This window comes from Myotis davidii, unplaced genomic scaffold (assembly GCF_000327345.1).
Source record: "Myotis davidii unplaced genomic scaffold, ASM32734v1 scaffold142, whole genome shotgun sequence".
Taxonomy (NCBI): Eukaryota; Metazoa; Chordata; class Mammalia; order Chiroptera; family Vespertilionidae; genus Myotis; species Myotis davidii.
The window spans coordinates 1,763,746-1,780,528 of NW_006294400.1; the positions used below are offsets into that span (position 1 = coordinate 1,763,746).

The following is a 16,783-nucleotide window of genomic DNA, read 5'->3' on the forward strand; positions in this document are numbered from 1 at the left end:
TGCAAATTGGTTGTTACAGAACAGTCATGGGGATGTAAAATATAGCACAGGCGATACAGTCAATAACATTGTAATAACCGCGACGGTGTCAGATGGGTGTGAGATTGATCCAGATGATCACTTAGTAAGTTACATAATGTCTAATCATTGGGGTGTACACCTGAAACTAATATAAAAATGTATGTCAGCCAAGCCGGGGTGGCTCAATAGTTGAGTGTTGACCTATGACCTAGGAAGTCATGGTTCAATTCCTGGTCAGGGCACATACCTGGGTTGCAGAATCGATCCCCAGTAGGGGGTGTGCAGGAGGCAACCAATCAATGATTCTCTCTCATCATTGATGTTTCTCTCTCTCTCTCTCTCTTTCCCGTCCTCTCTGAAATTAATAAAAATATATTTTTAAAAATGTGTCAACTGTAATTGAAAAATTAAAAATTATTTTAAAAATTATAGACTGTAGACCCTACTTTTCCACTTAGCAATATACTGTATTTCTTTTAATAAGGAATATTCTTCTACATGATATTTTTGAATAGCTACACATTAGTCTTTTGTACATAATTCATGTAACCAAATCCTTTTTTCCCCTCAGAAATGTAGGTTGTTGGTAATTTTTTAATACTAGGAATATAGTTGGACATAATATATACATTCTTACTCACACCTAAATTTTTGTCAGGAATGTGTTTTAACAAACTTGCAGATAGTGATTCTTTTTCATGATGTTCCCTAATGAGCTGAATCTCCTTATAGCTTTAGGAAAACTTCCTGGCATAATCCTTGAGAACCATAAGACATTCTAACTCCAAAGCCAAAGCCACCCTCCCCTCCCCCGCCCCCTACCCCAGAAGGAAGGCCCTGCCGAGAAAGCGCCCGAGCCGAACACGTACCTTTCATTTTCCAGTGACTTCAAAATCTCGGAACTTTTCTTCTGCCTGTAGAGAAACCCACGAAAGGTCCCTGAAGCCGTCGCCAGCGGGCCTGTTTCCACATAACCACCCCCTCACCTCACGGGGGTGCGGAGGGGCCTTAGAGACTGGGGGGCTCGGGGGCTCTCAGCCCCACCACCGAGGGAGGGCTGAGGTCTCGGGCCAGGTAACCACTGCAAGCCCCAGCTCCCCATCTGTGTCCCGGGAACAATATTAAAAAACAAAACAAAACACTTCATGGAGTATTTGGAAAGAGTGAGTGAGAAGATGTACATACGGCGTGTGGCACTTAGAAGCACGGGGCGGATGGTGGCTTTCCCGGACCCCGGTGGGGAGAGCACGGGGAGGGCCCCGGGCGGCTGACCCAGGGCGGCAGAGGAGCCCGTGAAAAGCAAAAGGAAGCCTGGAAGCGACAGGAGATCTGGCGAAACCTGTTTCTGGGCCCTTTCCACAGGGACCCTCACCAGACTTGCTCAGGCTCCCTGGGGTCCCTGTCTGCCCGCTTCCTCCCAAGTCCGGCCAAGACCTGCGCTCAGCGGCTCCTACTTGGGCCGGATGGGTTAAAGGTTACAGCAGCTCCCCCAAGGGGGTGAATGCTGACCTCAGCACTAGAGGTTACCTGGAGCCCAAATATTGGAGACGTGATCTCCACTATCTGGTTAAAGCCTCACTGACGGATGGGAACCTGGGGGACGCAGGTCAGACCAGCCTCTAAGTTGGTGCAAAATGCAGCACCAAGACCGGGTGCCAATGATGGAAACCTGGGGGAAGTCTGGGGGTCTGGGAGGATGGGAGCCCGACCTCTGATTGTTCTGCAGAAGCTTCTGGATCCGGTTGGAGATGTTCTGCTCCGTCTGCTTCAGCTGCTCCTGCAGCCGCTGACGCTCTGCATCGAGGTAGCGCCGGTGCTCACTGAGGCCCTGGTCCAGCCGGGACTGCTCCTGCGGCAGGGCAGGCAGGGGTCCTGAGCCACCGGGACCCCTTCAGATGCCTTAGAGCAGTGAGGGGCCCCAGAGTGGGGTGAGGGAAATGGCCCCATCCTGCCAGCCCTTCCGTGCGACCTTGGACTAGGTGGTGTAAAGGCCCCCCAGGCCCTGGAGTATGGAAGGGGGCGAAGGCAGAACCCATCCCACTTGCCGCTCACGAACCTCCCTGACGGACTGGAGGATCTCGTCCTTCTGACTGTGGCTCTGCTGAAGGAGCTGGGCGTGCTCGCGCTGCCCGAGTTCCAGGCGCCGCTCAAACTCCAATTTCTCCAGCATCTTCTGTTCCTGCGAGAATGGAGATGCTGGTGACTGCTGGCCCAGGCTCTACGGGCATTAGGACATGGGAGCGGGGTGAACCCACCCCAAAACTCCAAATAACCCCTCAGGGCACCCCTTGACTAGAACAGGCTGTTCGCTGGCAGGGGCCAGTGGTTTGGAGCTTGAGCTCCAACTCTCTGAGCCTCAGTCTTCTCATCTGTCAAGTGGGGATACTCTAACACAGGGGTGGGCAAACTTTTTGACTCGAGGGCCACAATGGGTTCTTAAACTGGACCGGAGGGCCGGAACAAAAGCATGGATGGAGCGTTTGTGTGAACTAATATAAATTCAAAGTAAACATCATTACATAAAAGGGTACGGTCTTTTTTTTTTTTTAGTTTTATTCATTTCAAACGGGCCAGATCCGGCCCGCGGGCGGTAGTTTGCCCACGGCTGCTCTAACACCTACCAAGGCTGTGAGGAAAGCAATGCTTTACCCTCTAATTTAGAGGCAGGTAGGACTTGTTTCCTCAAGTCTTCTATAATTATTGAGATCTTTAATGAGAAGAAAAGCGATTTCTTACCTTCCTCTTCTCATAGTCTGAGAACCTATTCTGGGGGGGAAAATACAGTGGTCAGAGCAGGTGGGCGGGTGGGGGTGAGGGGTGGGTGGTGCTAGTGGACACCAGGGTTGAGAACCAGGGGCGTAGCACACCGTAGGGAGGTCTTCAAGAAGTTGTGGGGATGCAGCTCTGAGAAGGCCTGGTGCTCAGAAAAGAAGACCAAGACTGGGAACCTGAGCCCCGGATGTCTGCACACACAGCGGCAGCACCCAGCTCTCGCCCACCGCACTCCCCCCGGCACACAAGGTGCCGCATGCACTCCTGCAGGAGTGTCCAGAGTGAAAGCCCTGGAAACAACTCAAATGTCCATTAACGGAGGATTCCTTCAGTGAATTGTGGTGCAGAATCTTCGGCTGCGATATTCGCCTTATTTCGGTGGTCTGGAACCGAACCCAGTCTCTCCGAGGGGCGCCTGTATTTGTATGTGTGCCTGTGACAGGGACCTGGGAGAGCCACCTGCTGCTGGTGCTGACACGGGTGCCATCTGACTCCTTCACAAAACTGAGAGCATGCAGGTGTCCTGCACAGTGCGTGGCACTGAGGCAGGAAGGATTGGCTGAGAGAGACAATCGGACTACAGACATGCTCGCCCTCTCAGCAGGGCAGACACACATGAAACGAATTCTCTCCCATGCAGTCCTTCATTTAGCTTAGAGCTGCGGTAACGGTAAGTGCTCCCAAGGAAACGGATGGGTGGGCCCTCTGAGAACACCCGCAGGGGGCTGACCTGGGCTGGTGTGTGGGGAGGGCTTCTCCGAGGCGGTGATGTGTAAACAGAGAACTGAAGGATCAGACTGAGTGAGCAGGGGAAGGTGAGTGGGGAGAGTTCCAGACAGAAGGACCGGAAGGGCGGGCACGGTGCAGCTGACGCCTGGTGAGCTGGTGAGGACAGGGGCCGTGCTTGGCCTCGTGAAAGTAATCTAACCAGGCACGCCGGTCTGATGGAGGCGAATCTTATTTGATGGAGGAGTCTATGGGCTGCAGCTCTGAGCATCCCCCCGATACCCAGGGCCCTCTCTCCAGGTGCCAGCGGGCAGGCGTACCTTACCTGCCACTCTACCTCCTCCTTGGAGAATCTGTCTGCGGGCCCGTCAGGGCTGTCCTGGGAGTTCTGGGCTCCATCTTGCTCCAGGACTGGCAGCAGGTACTGAGAAGGGGGGTAGTAGTCCAGCCCTGACTCTGCAAGAGATGGCACAGCTGACCCGGAGGGAGGAGGCAGCCCAGGCACCTGGAGCGGCCAGCGCCTGCCGCCCTTGCCTCCCTCCTTCCTCCTTGGCATCCCGTCCCATCCCCACCTCAGGCCACTGCTCCCCTGCCCTTGACTGGGCCCTCATGGTGCTCACCAGTCCTCACGCCTGGCCCGGAATGTGGCCAGTGCTCAGTAACCTTCCGCTGGTGCATAAACAGGCCACCCCCTGCCTCTTTACATCAAGTAGAAATAAGATGAAGAGGACGCCTGAGATTAAGAGTTGAAGGCTGAGTTCAAGACCCAGCTGTACCCATGATTTCCTGTGTCTGAGCCCTTGGGCAAGACGCTTGCCTTCTCTGGCCCAGCAGTTTTCTACTGCATAATTTATCTGTTTTTATTTGGTTGTTTGCCCTATTTTTTCTGATTTGTAGGTGTTTATTAGGTATATATTATAGCTAATAACCTTGGGTCTATATGCTGCCACTATTTTCTTCTGGGTGAGTACTTTTCTTTTTAGCTTTGATGATGGTACCCTATCCTTTTGAGATAAAGAAGTTTTAGATTTTAATGTTGTTGAAGTTACCCTCCCCCAAGGATATAAATAGGCAGTTCACAAGAAACGCTAAAACTGGGTGGTGCAGATACTCCTCACAGGAATGTAACCTCGGGTAACCTGTGCAGAGGGCAATGTGGAGTTCCTGTCCCCACCCTGTGCCAACCCCACTGGTGCCTGCCCTAGAGGAACCTCATGCAGTGCCAGAGAGGTGTGGGTTAGTGTTCCTGGGAGCAGAATCCTGGAAATAACTTCCGCGTTCACAACAAGGGCTCTGCCCTGTGAAATGCTCTACAGCAATTTAAAATGAGGCAGAGCCTGGCCGGGGTGGCTCATTGGTTGAGCCATTGGTTCCATTTCCGGTCAGGGCGCATGCCCGGGTGGTGGGCTCAATCCCAGCCTTCCCTCCCTGGCCCTTCTACATGCGCCTCTGTCTGCCAGGAACACCCTTCTCTCTGGTCTAAGTCCTAATCATCCCTCAGGTTTCACCGAGGCCCCTAAACCTGACACCCGCCCACGGTACTCTCATGACCACAATATGTGATTATACTTCCTTGTGTGATGTTAGGCCCGTCTCTCCTGCCAGACGGTGGCCTCCTTGGTCTCTGCCGCCTCCCCATCCTGGGCGGGCCCAGGGCAGCTGCCGGGGCCACGGGTGCTCACCGAGTGGAGGAGGAGGCTGCCGGCCTTACCTTTGCAGAGGAACTGCTGGATGGTCTCGGTGCCTGCGCCACACACCTCCGGCGGCGGGAAGACCATGGACGCGGCGTCCAGGCTTAGAGTCTGCAGACACAAGGGAACCCTCTTTATATGTCGTTCACGTCACTGCTCCACACAATGGAAGCCACTGGGTGCAGTTATGAATATGTGCTCACTCTCTGCTCTGCCTGGCAGGGAAAGCTCACCTGCCTCGCTCTATCTGTGGTCCCAGCTCCTAGAACAGTGACTGGCATGCAGTAAGCACTCAATTCATGTTTTTGGATAAATACATGAATGAGCACAAAAAAGGAAAGTTATAGGACAGCATAGAGAATAAATTCCATTTTTGTAAAAAAAAAAATACTCCTATAGTCTCAGATTAGTATATTTATAATAGAAAGGGCACATGCTCAGGTGGCAGGCTTCATCCCCACTAGGGGGCGTGCAGGAGGCAGCCAATCAATGATTCTCTCTCATCATTGATGTTTCTCTCTCTCCCTCTCCCTTCCTTGCTGAAATCAACTACAAATATATATTTTAGAAAAAAAATTTTTTAATTGTGACCCGGCTGGGGATCAAACCTACAACCTTGGCATATTAAGACAATGCTCTAACCAACTGAACTACTCGGCCAGGGCTAACGGATTAAAATTAAAGAGAATTTCAAGCTCAGTCCTCAGTTGCACCAGCCACATTGTCAGTGCTCTACAGCTACCGGGTTGGACAGCACAGACCATGGGACATGTCCATCATCGGCAGGAGGAGAGGTGATTGCACAGCACGGAGTCACACAGCCTGGGTTTAGGCTCCAGCTCACCGGGGGCCAGCTGTGCGTCCTGGAACGGGCCACTTGGCCTCCCTGGAGCCGCAGGTCCCTCAGACTTAAGAGGCACAATATCACCCCCCTGGCAGGCTGTCAGCTGGGTAATAGGCGGTAACACGTGAAAAAGACTGTGGCCTCAACTAAGAATGGTTGCTGTTGTTGTCTCATCCTGAAAACGGGTTTGTCCAAGGTGCCACCAAGAAGCCCAAAAGATTTTTGTGTAAAGAATCGCTATAAAACAAATCCCTGAATTCCTACTGGCTTAGAATGGCTTTAGAATTAGGAACACTGCTCTGAGCTGTGTCGATAAGGTAGTAACTGAGCACAGGTAGCCATTTAAATATAGATGAATCAAATTCAGTAAAACGAAGCATGTGGTTCCTTGGTCATACCGGCCACACGTGGCTAGTGGCTACCAGTTTGGACTGAACGTTTCCATCATCGCTGGAAGCACAGGGAACAAATGCCCACGTGCTGGCCATTTCTCCAGCGTGCGCAGGGCGAGCGGCCTGCCATCCTGTCCTTCCTTAGGCTGTCCACCATGGCGGCGGGGACCAGCCCCTGGGGTCAGTCACCTCCCTCTGCTGTCTCCGTGCTCCTGACCCAGATGCCACTGTCAGGAATCTGGCTTGCAAGCCAGTTCACTGATGGACGATCAGAGGGGTCTGGGGTGCCTGTCAGGTTGTAAATGGAGAAGTGCCGGCACCAGGGGCGGAGACCAGGCCCTGGATTCAGACGGCCTGGGTTTTACACCATCTTTGCTATTTATTACTAGTTGTGTGGCCCTTGGGCAAGCTCCTTAAATGGTCTGGGCCTCAGTCTCTTCATCTGCAAAGGGACACAACAGGGTTCCTGTGAGGATTCAGAGAGCGAATGCAGGTCAAGTGCTGAGCCTTAGTAAGTACCTGGGATGCTCCTGCCCTTGTCTACATCCTCAGAGCTTCTTTCTCTTTCATGGTCTGGCTCGAATACCACCTCTTTCATAGTGTTAACCCCACTAGGATTTGACGTTATCTCCTCACTGCAGAAATATGTTCCTATGCCACCATCATGACAGCAAAGCCACGTAATTACGACTGCTCACACACTGGTCACTGCGAGCTCCCAAGGACCACATGTTGAGATCTCCGTGACCAGCACCCTGTGACCAGGACAGGTACTCAACACTGTGGGAGGCAGGAGGGAGGCAGGCCAGCGAGGAATGGCTGGGAGGAATGGCTCCACTGACCTCCAGGGTCCGCACGTGCGCCAGCATCTGCGGCAGCCTCTGTATCTCATTGTCACGGATGTCAAGAGTGCGTAGGCTTCGAAGTTCCCCCAAGGTGTCTGGAAGCTCCTTCAGCTTGTTGTCTGGAGAGACCCCAATGACACAGCTCAGTACCCCAAAACCCCTTCACCAGCTCCCTGGCTGACACCCACCACGACTCGGTGGGAAGGGGCTGCCTCACTCTGACCCTGACTGAGACTCTGTGAGGGGGGGTTACAGCGACCTGGGCTCAAGTTCCCACTGTACAACTTACTAGCTGGGTGACTTTGGAAAACCAGCTCTACCTTCCCTGGGCACCGTCTTCTCATCTGTAAAATGGGATTATAATACCATTTGGCCTCATAGGAATATTGAGGGGTTCCATGAGATTATGCAGGTGAGGTCCTCAGCACAGTGCCTATCACACAGTAAGGGATCAGTGAATGGGGCACCATTATTTTTATCGCTATTCATGCTACACTCAGGTAGACTGAGGGTTCGGTGCAGCCAGGAGAAAGGAAAGAGCTGGGGCAGGCACTCTACTGACGCATCAGAATCTTGGTTCTTTCAGGATCCCACTGGGTGGTCTTGAGCAAGCCCCTGCTCTCTGAGCCTCACTTGCTTCATCTGTAAGTTGGGGATAACACCTCCTACCTCTCCAGACCTCGCGGATGGGCCCTGAGGCTCCCTGAACCTCCGAACGTGGGAGCGCTGCTCACTGAGTGTGAAGCGCGACCCAGCACCGTTCCCGGGGCTCCTGGCTCGCTCTCACCACCAGTCCACTGCTCTCACCACCATATTGCATCGGCCTGCGGACAAGTGTTAGTGCCTCAGAGGCCTGTCAATGCGGTCTGTCCTCCTCCCGTAAGGTCCCATCTACGGTGACCACAGAGACAGGCCGACCCAGCAGGAGGTCCGTCCAGTGTCCAGTGACACCTCGGACTGGCTGCCCTCACGCTCAGTAGCTCCAGGAGGATGCTGGCTGGGACAGCTGACTGAGGGTCACACCGCCGGGGCCTCTTGGCTCCTACCTTTCACATTGAGGGTCTGGAGCTGGGTCAGGTTCCCAATGGAACGTGGGAGATGCGTCAGTTGATTCCTTTCCAGGTTCAATACCTAAGAAAGGAAAAAACAATGAGACCCACCCTGGCTGGGTAGTTCAGTTGGTTGGAGCGTCACCCCGATGGCACCAAGACTGTGGGTTCGATCACCAGTGAGGGCACATACAAGGGTCAACCAGTGAATGCATGGATAAGAGGACCAACAAATGGATGTTTTTCTCTCTAAAAATCAATCAATAAAAACTTAAAAATAATTGTGCAAAGATGATGAGCTCTCACATACAGACAATAGTGATGCCCCTGCTTCCGGCCAGGAATCATCTGGGCACCACACACACACCTTTACCTTCTCCCAACAGCCTTTTGATTATGATCCCAATTGAGAGATGAGAAAACTGAGGCTCGGACCAGTGAATCCTTGAGCCCAAGAGAGCAAAGCCAGACCCTGAACCCCGTTCTGGCTGAGGTGCCGCCATTTCCACAGACCACAAAATGCACAGCCACAGTCCCCCCATCAGGAAGGGAGGGCGGAGGGACTGAGAGGCCCAGGGTGCCAGGTGAGGCAGCTCGTGATAAGGCTCCAGTTACCTCAGGGTCAGGAAAGGAAGCTGAGCTGCATAAGGCAGTGGGGTCTGCCCAGCTCCAAGGCCGCAGCTGCCGGCCAGGTCGGAACCTGGTGGGTTGGGTTCCAGGGCTGTGCTTCCTCCAGGATGCATTGCTGGGGTGAGCCAGGCCAACAGGAAGACGCACTAAGCAGCCATTAAACATAGATACCAGGGAAGCTAAGCAGCTATTGAAAATAATGTGGCAGATGAATATTTGATGAACCAAAGGATGGTGATGAGTTATTGTCAAGTATCCAAAAGTTACAAAAGAGTGAATGCAGCAATCCTATAAAAACAAGCACGCTAGCCCTAACCGGTTTGGCTCAGCGGATAGAGCATCGGCCTGCGGACTCGAGGGTCCCAGGTTCGATTCTGGTCAAGGGCATATACCTTGGCTGCGGGCACATCCCCAGTAGGGGGCGTGCAAGAGGCAGCTGATCGCTGTTTCTCTCTCGTCGATGTTTCTAACTCTATCCCTCTCCCTTCCTCTCAGTAAAAAATCAATAAAATATATTAAAAAAACAAGCACGCTAAAAATGTCCCCAAAGACCCTACACCAAGGTATTCACTCTGGCTCTGATTACTTCTGTTCTGCCATGTGTTCTCTGTGTGACTTTGGGCAAGTTATCGTCATCTCTCTGGACAGTTCTCTCTTCTGTAAAATGCAGTGGCATCACCCACATTCAAGTCATTCAAGTGGCTAGGTGAGGGCGTGGCCCCCACAGGATTACATTGCAGTAGGGGAGACGGTTAATCCAATAGACACATAATCAGTAATTATACTGCAATTGGCGCTCTCAGGGAAATAATCTGGGGCTGGCAGAGAGGCCATTCGGTAGATCTACTTAGACGCGAGGTCGGGAGGACCCTCGGGGACACTGGGGCTGAGAACATGAGGCGCTCGGGCAGAAGGAAGAGCCTGTGGAGACGTGGGCGCTGGGGGCCGGAGGGTGCCAGGAGCTGACTGCAGGGAGCGAAGGGGAGGAAGCAGGGAGGAGGCTGCAGACACGGCCCTCACATAGGGTCTGACTGGGCTCAGTGCGGAGCAGGCATTTCAATCCAAGTGTGAGGAAGGCCGCTTCTTCCTCTGTCCAATGCGATCAGAAACACCTCCTCACCGGGAGGCTGACGGATAGACAACACAGGGAATGCTCTCTGTGCCGGGCGCAGTGAGCGCTCAGCAAGCGGAGGGCTGGCGACCAGGACTGGAAGGGAGCCCGAGTCAGTGTCCAGCTCAGCATTTTAAAAGGTACACGCGCTGGGCCCTCTTTTTCTGCAAAGCTGTGGAAGCTCATGATGAAATTCCCAAAAGAACAAGCCCCCAAACATGGTGGGGGATGCCCACAGCCCAGACTGCAACAGCGAGGGCCTCCTGGGGTCTTAACAGCAAAGGGGCAGGGGCTGCAATTTATCGCTTCGACATCAAGGTGGGCTTTCTGCTTCTGGGCCTTACTTGGAGGGCCGTCAGCTGCCCTATATCCTCAGGAAGGGCTGTCAGCTGATTATCATGAAGGTCCAGAACCTGCAGAAGGAAGACAAGCTCAGCACCCAACAGTGACCACCGGAGACCACGCCTCCCATCTGGGCCTCTGCCGCAGAGCAGCACCCAGCCCTTCCGCTCCAACTGAGCGACTATCCACCTCATTCCCCTCCCACAGCACTGTCCCACGTCACCCTTTCATTCATCAAATATCTACTTTCACTACTGAGTGAAAAAAGTATGCAGACATTTATATGTTTAAGAGAAAAAAATCTCCATAGTATAAATATATATATTTGCAAAGAAAATGACTACTAAACATGCAATAAATATTGATAGCGGTTCTCTGGAGTATGAAATAATATGTTTTTCCTCATTTTCTGCCTACCTGCGTTTGTTCATTTTTTAAGCAATGAAAATGAGCATAAAAGACATATATATGCATCCATATGCATATATCCTATACATATATATGAAATACATATGAAATATAAATACACATAAACATGAAAATTTAATGTTATGCCTTTCTGACTATAACCATGTTGGACAATGAAGAGAAGCAAAAACTACCCCGGACTACACACCAGAGTTAACCATAAAAACACCTGGGTGCCTGTGCTGCCCGCCTCCTGGTGTGCACACCCAGGTCACAGCTTGTGGTCCTGGGCTCAATCCTGCGGCCACACCTCACGTACTGTGTGAGCATCACACCCCACTCCTGTGCTGACAGTCAGGAGGGATCGCCCAGGTCACCAGGCTTTCACACACTGACCACATGATGCCTGGCATCGTCCTGTTCCAAGGCCTGGGACCAGCAGTCTCCCTGCTCTCTGCTAGTTCGCTTGCTATGATTCTGTGGTTTGTCTTTCCACCCAGCAGGCAAGTTCCCCGAGGATAGGGCCTGTGGCTGGTTCTCTTGGTAACTCCACCCCACACGTAGGAGGTGCCCAGTAAACCATGCAGATCAAACCCCAGATGGAATACTACATTGGGCCCGCCTGGCATAAACTCGAACAAGGGACGCTTGGCTGCCACCTGGAACTCCGGGCCACTAAACATGGAATAAAACATGGACAGTGGTTCTCTCCTGATGCCTGCGAGGAGGGCCCCAGTACCTTGATGGTTATAAGACTTAGGAGGCTGCAGGATTTCGGAAGCAAGGAAGTGAGGTGATTCGTGTGGACAATCAACACCTGTGGGAAAGATTTCGGCACGACTCCTTAGATCAGTGGTCCTCAAACTACGGCCCGCGGGCCACATGCAAATACAAATATTGTATTTGTTCCCGTTTTGATTTTTCACTTCAAAATAAGATATGTGCAGTGTACATAGGAATTTGTTCATAGTTTTTTTTTTTTTTAAACTATAGTCCGGCCCTCCAACGGTCTGAGGGACAGTGAACTGGCCCCCTGTTTACACAGTTTGAGGATCCCTGCCTTAGATTGAAGCACATCAGTGGGGAGGGCTGAGGGCAGGTGGGCTGGGCGGGGATGGGATGGGATCTCCAAAGTGGAATCAGATGACCTCAAGACCTGGCATTTCAAGGGTAAAAGGGACCTTGGAAGACTAAACCTACCTTCCATTCTGAGAAGGGAGCCCCGCGCTCTTGTCCTAATCTCCGTGGGCTGCCAGGATGACTACAAGCTAATGGACACGTGGTGTGGGGCTGTCACTTTTGTTCGGCAGGGACTCCTGTGTGGATACTTCCAGTGTCCAGCAGCTCCCTACGCTGTCGGTATGGAACACTTCTCACCTACCTTCGGCTAGATAATTTCCTAGATTACTCTTATCTAGCTGCATTCAGAGCTGCAAAGCCTTTCTGAACAATCATTCATTACATTTTTAATCGCCCCAGTGACCAGGATGAAGCAAGTGTAGCTTTCATTATGAATAACAATGAGGTTGCTCAGGGTTTTCCACGTGGCAGGCACCATACTCTGTGCATTATATCTCTGTCTCTACCAGTCACTCACTCAGTTCTCACTACAGCTCTGTGAGAGTAAAGCTACGAATGTGTTCACTTCAGAGGTGAGGAAACCGCGAGGGAAGGGTTTGAGGAAGTTGCCCAAGTCCTGAGGGGCAAAGCCAGGACGTGACCTAGGGCTGTCCAATGCCAAAGCCGACTCTCCCAACTGTGAACAGACCTGCTGTAGGCGGAAAGGGCGAGAATCTGAGAGAAGAGAGATGCCAGGAAGAGAGCGCCTAAAAGTCCCACCAGAGTGCAATAAACATGCAATAAAGTCTCTAAAAACGGGTTGCCTCACCTTCTTCTGTAGAACTTTGCATGTTGCAAAAGCCCCAAATGGAATCTAAGATGAAATAAAGATGAGTTAGTATCTCCCCTCCCTCGAGTTTTTGTTTTCTGAGTGTGAGGGAGAGAGGGGCAGGAGGCCCACGATGCAAAATGCTGATGTGAACGGCTAAGCCCAGGCAAAGGCTGGTGAGGAATGTGGCTTGGATACCCCAATCAGCCCTCCCGATCAGCTGGCAGGAGACTGCCCTGCCGGGCCCTGGCCCACCGGCCCCATCCCCATCCCCATCCTCATCCCCATCCTCAGCGCTATCAGGGCCAAGGAAGGCTCTCTGGTGCTTTGCAGAAGCTGGAGAAACCCAGGTCTCCGAGGAATCTGCGGTACATTTTCTAACTCGACTCGGACTCTTGAAGACAGTGCTCAGACCAAAGATCACCGCAATCCTTTTGGACAGGAACAACACCTAAGGACACTTCTCTGCACTAGGGCTTCCGGACTTCTGAAAGCCCCAGTCCAGGGAGAGATCAACCAAAGGACTCGTATGCCTGCATATAAGCCTAACCAGTGGACACAGACACCAGGGGGAGAGGGCATGGGTGGGGGTGGGGGGGCAATGGTGGGATAAGGACACCTATGTAATACCTTAATCAATAAAGAAAAGAAAAAATTTTAAAAAAGAGAAAGCCCCAGTCCACATCTGTCAGGGACAGGTGATTCAAGGAAAAAAAAGACAGATCAAATCCACAACCAGAGCACCAGCCCAATTTACCTCTGAGAGCTCACATTTAGAGATGTCGAGAATGTCATCTGCCCCAGCTTCTTTTGCCTAAGGATAAAAATAATTTGTATGTTTCAAACAAAACATCCTTGCAGAGCGGACACACCAGGCAAAGAAACACAGGATTAAGGATCTGCAAGGGGCCATGGACGGCATGTGGTTCAGCTGGTCCATGTTGTAGGTGGACCAACACTCCCTGCTTTCAAGGGGCTTAAGGGCCAGCAGGGCAGAGCAAACGCACAAGTACTGACAGGTGTCACCCGTCTGTGGAGGGAAGCAGAGGGACTCCCGAGCACCTGACAGGCAGCCTCATCCTTCTGCTCTGAGTCAGAGGTTTCCCCTGGGCCTGGGGGAGGCTGAGAGGAGGGAGCACGGCTTGTTTGGGGGCAGTGCAGAGCCCTGCTTCATGGGGCAGGCGGAGATGGGGAGGAACTCAGAGGAAACCCATTTTCCCTCACCAGACACATCTGGTACTCCAGGCGTTTCCGAGCCTCCTCACTGGGTTTCCGCTTCCGGAAGAAGAGTGGCATCCTTCCTTTCCCCCGAGCAATCTTCACGGCACTAGGGCATCAGAGAAAGGCTAGGACCTGGGGAATCTGTCACCGCCTCTCAATCCCCAGGACAGGTAACACGGTCACACAGAGCATGTAGCTGATCTGCTGGACTGTAAGTTCCCTGAGGGCAGGTGCTGTGTCCATCTCGACCATCGCTCCGTGTCCTGAGCCAGGCATGGCAGGCGCTCAATGCCCTCTGTTGACGAGACAGTAAGCAGCAGTATACGGTGGAAAGAGCATCATGGCAAGCCAGGTGACCAGGGTTTGGGCCCACATTTGCCACTGGCCACTGTGAGACCTTGGCATACTTTTGCCCCATTCTGGATTCACATCTCTCCACAAGGGTGTGGCCTAGAGAAGGTTCCCAGGTCCTTTCTAAGGATGCCACCCGAGGACTCTGACAGATTGGCCTGGCGAGTCCCTTCTACCCTCCGAAACACTGTTAGAGAGGCAGCAGCACATCCAACATGGCATGACGCCAGCCAGCCCCGACCTTGGGGAGCTCAACTACACCATCACCAAAGAGATTTTTAAAACAGAAATTCAAAAGCCATTCACAGGCACCTTGCCACTCTCACAGTTATTACTCCATTTGATTCTCACCACAGCCTGTTTATAGCGATGAAACTGATGATGACTGAGCTCAGTGACCTGGTTATACAGCCTGGATGGCAGCAAAACCAGTCTGGAATTCTGCTCTTTTGAGCCCTGATCCTGCAGATTTGCCCAACTCTCTGGTGCTGGAATAACTCAGCACACACCAAGTACACTGTCCTGAGCCCAGAAGCCAGGAGCTCACTGCCTGCCCAGGATCTGCAAACATGAGGGCTTGAGGGCGCCGTGGATGGGTCAGGAAGCAATCATTCAGGAAGCTTACCGTTCACAGCATGGGCTTTGGGATGAGCTATAACTGGGTCAGAATCCCAGATCCAACACCCACCAACCATGTCACCTTGGTTCGCCTCTCTGAGCCTCAGTTTCCTCATTTGTAAAGTGTAATAATGTTACCAACACCCTGTTCTATGAGGGTCCAGTGATTTCATGTATGTAAAGCCCATAGCACAGTACCTGCCACATAACGAGCGCTCAATAAATGTTGGCCACACAGCACCACACTTATTCAGGGCCTCCTACAATTTAAGGAGCTGGACACACACACACACACACACACACACACACACACACACACGCAGCCCCGGGGGTGGTGGGGGATGGGGGTGGGGAGAGATCACCGGTCTCCGCCCACAGGGGTGTGGGCTGTCTGGGGAGCCGGCCAAGACTGCAGAGCTGGCTCAGGCCCCTCTTGTCACCCCATCTTCCTGCAGGGATGAGAACTAGTCCCAAAACAGCCCTCCCCCATCCTTCCCTGACGACCAGCTCTTACCCTTTATGCTCCCCAATGACAAACCTTTCACCACCTCCTCCCCAATAACGCTCCCTCCCAGATTCGCTCTTCCCAACCTGCTCCCCGACGTCCACCCCTCGTCCATCCCCTCCCCCGACGTCCCGCCCAGATCGGGAACCACACCCATCTTCCCCGGCTGCAGCGGGGAGTGCCCGACCTGGCTTCGTGGGTGGACAGGTCCCGACGTTCGTTCCGCGGGCGAACCTGAGGGCAGGCCGATCACTCGTGGGGCTTGGTCATGGACGCTGGGCCGCAGACCACCTGGCAGGGGCCCCGGTGAATCGGGAGACTGGTCTCCCCCAAACGCCGGAGCTGGGGACCGAAACTCAGCATCTCAGAAAGTCATGCAGACCAGGATGACGAAGTCTGAGACTCCGAGAACCGCAGCATCTTGGAATTAAGAGTCCGAACGGATGTGGACGCGAACGGAGTTGTTTTGATAACTAAAATGCACACATCGCGAGGGAGTTAAAAGGGGGTCCGGGGGGTCGCTTGGACCTGGCGTCCCGGAAGGTGTGCGGACCTCTCCGGAGGGGCGGAGCTCGGGATTGGGAGACAGGGACCAGGGGGTGATCCTCATCACAAGGGAGAATGGGGGACAGGAGGATCGGGATCTTGGGAGCAGCCCTCTCTCGTCTGCCTCCCTTGGGCGAACTGCCCTGAACCCCCTTCCGAGCACCCAGTCACAGCTTACCGGGTGCCAGGTTCTTCACTTGTCAGCTTCTGGCGCCTGCCCACAAGGAACATGGCGGCAGAGGCGTCGCTGGGAGACTGGGCGGAGAGGGCGGTTCTCGCGACAGGTGGAGAGGGAAGTTCTCGCGAGAGCTACGCTTTCCGGCCTATATCCGGCGCATCTGAAAGGCCTTCCGGTCTTTTGGCTTTCGGCTCGGAGGAGGCTCAGGTGCAACTTTCTTCGGTCGTCCCGAATCCGGGTTCATCCGACACCAGCTGCCTCCGCCATGCCGCCGAAGTTCGACCCCAACGAAATCAAAGTCGGTGCGTGTTTTAGGTGCGGCCGGGGCTGCGGGAAAGCATCCCTTCTCCCAGCAGCCCGTCGGGCCTGCGGCCCCTCCGCAATTACTACCTTTACCACGTCGCGTTTTTAAGGTGCTGCCTACTAGAGGCCTTTCCGGTGCCGCGTTCAGGGCGCCGTGGAGTCCTAGCCGAGCCTCTTACTCTTTCTGGGCCTCGGCTTCCCCACGTGCAAAATGGGGAGGGAGGACCGGAACACCTGCGGCGGCGTTGCAGCCCGCGCGCCCTAGGGTAAGGTTTGTCTCCGGCGCTTCCCCCCGTCGACTGGGTCGGCCGCCTCCACGCCGGCCCGGGGTGGGCCTCGTTA

General features: G+C 53.3%; 2 protein-coding genes across 3 annotated transcripts in view; one reads left to right on the top strand and one right to left on the bottom strand.

Moving 5' to 3' along the window:
• LRSAM1 (leucine rich repeat and sterile alpha motif containing 1) overlaps positions 1-16,239 on the bottom strand; it is a 32,502-nt gene extending 16,263 nt beyond the window's left edge. For both annotated transcript variants that reach the window (XM_006768541.2, XM_006768540.2), the window contains exons 1-15: positions 16,139-16,239; positions 15,602-15,756; positions 13,944-14,046; positions 13,477-13,533; positions 12,720-12,764; positions 11,571-11,648; positions 10,426-10,494; positions 8,338-8,422; positions 7,289-7,410; positions 5,231-5,321; positions 3,845-3,975; positions 2,758-2,787; positions 2,078-2,200; positions 1,731-1,870; positions 891-935 (exon numbers count right to left, since the gene is read on the bottom strand). In XM_006768541.2, the coding sequence (XP_006768604.1) occupies positions 891-935; positions 1,731-1,870; positions 2,078-2,200; positions 2,758-2,787; positions 3,845-3,975; positions 5,231-5,321; positions 7,289-7,410; positions 8,338-8,422; positions 10,426-10,494; positions 11,571-11,648; positions 12,720-12,764; positions 13,477-13,533; positions 13,944-14,015 (1,088 nt within the window). In that variant the 5' untranslated portion in view covers positions 14,016-14,046; positions 15,602-15,756; positions 16,139-16,239. The remainder of the gene's footprint in view (positions 1-890; positions 936-1,730; positions 1,871-2,077; positions 2,201-2,757; positions 2,788-3,844; positions 3,976-5,230; positions 5,322-7,288; positions 7,411-8,337; positions 8,423-10,425; positions 10,495-11,570; positions 11,649-12,719; positions 12,765-13,476; positions 13,534-13,943; positions 14,047-15,601; positions 15,757-16,138) is intronic.
• A 70-nt stretch (positions 16,240-16,309) lies between these two features.
• The window catches only part of RPL12 (ribosomal protein L12), a 4,325-nt gene continuing 3,851 nt past the window's right edge, over positions 16,310-16,783 (top strand). Inside the window, exon 1 of the mRNA XM_006768539.2 lies at positions 16,310-16,440. Within this exon, the coding sequence (XP_006768602.1) occupies positions 16,404-16,440 (37 nt within the window). The 5' untranslated portion in view covers positions 16,310-16,403. The remainder of the gene's footprint in view (positions 16,441-16,783) is intronic.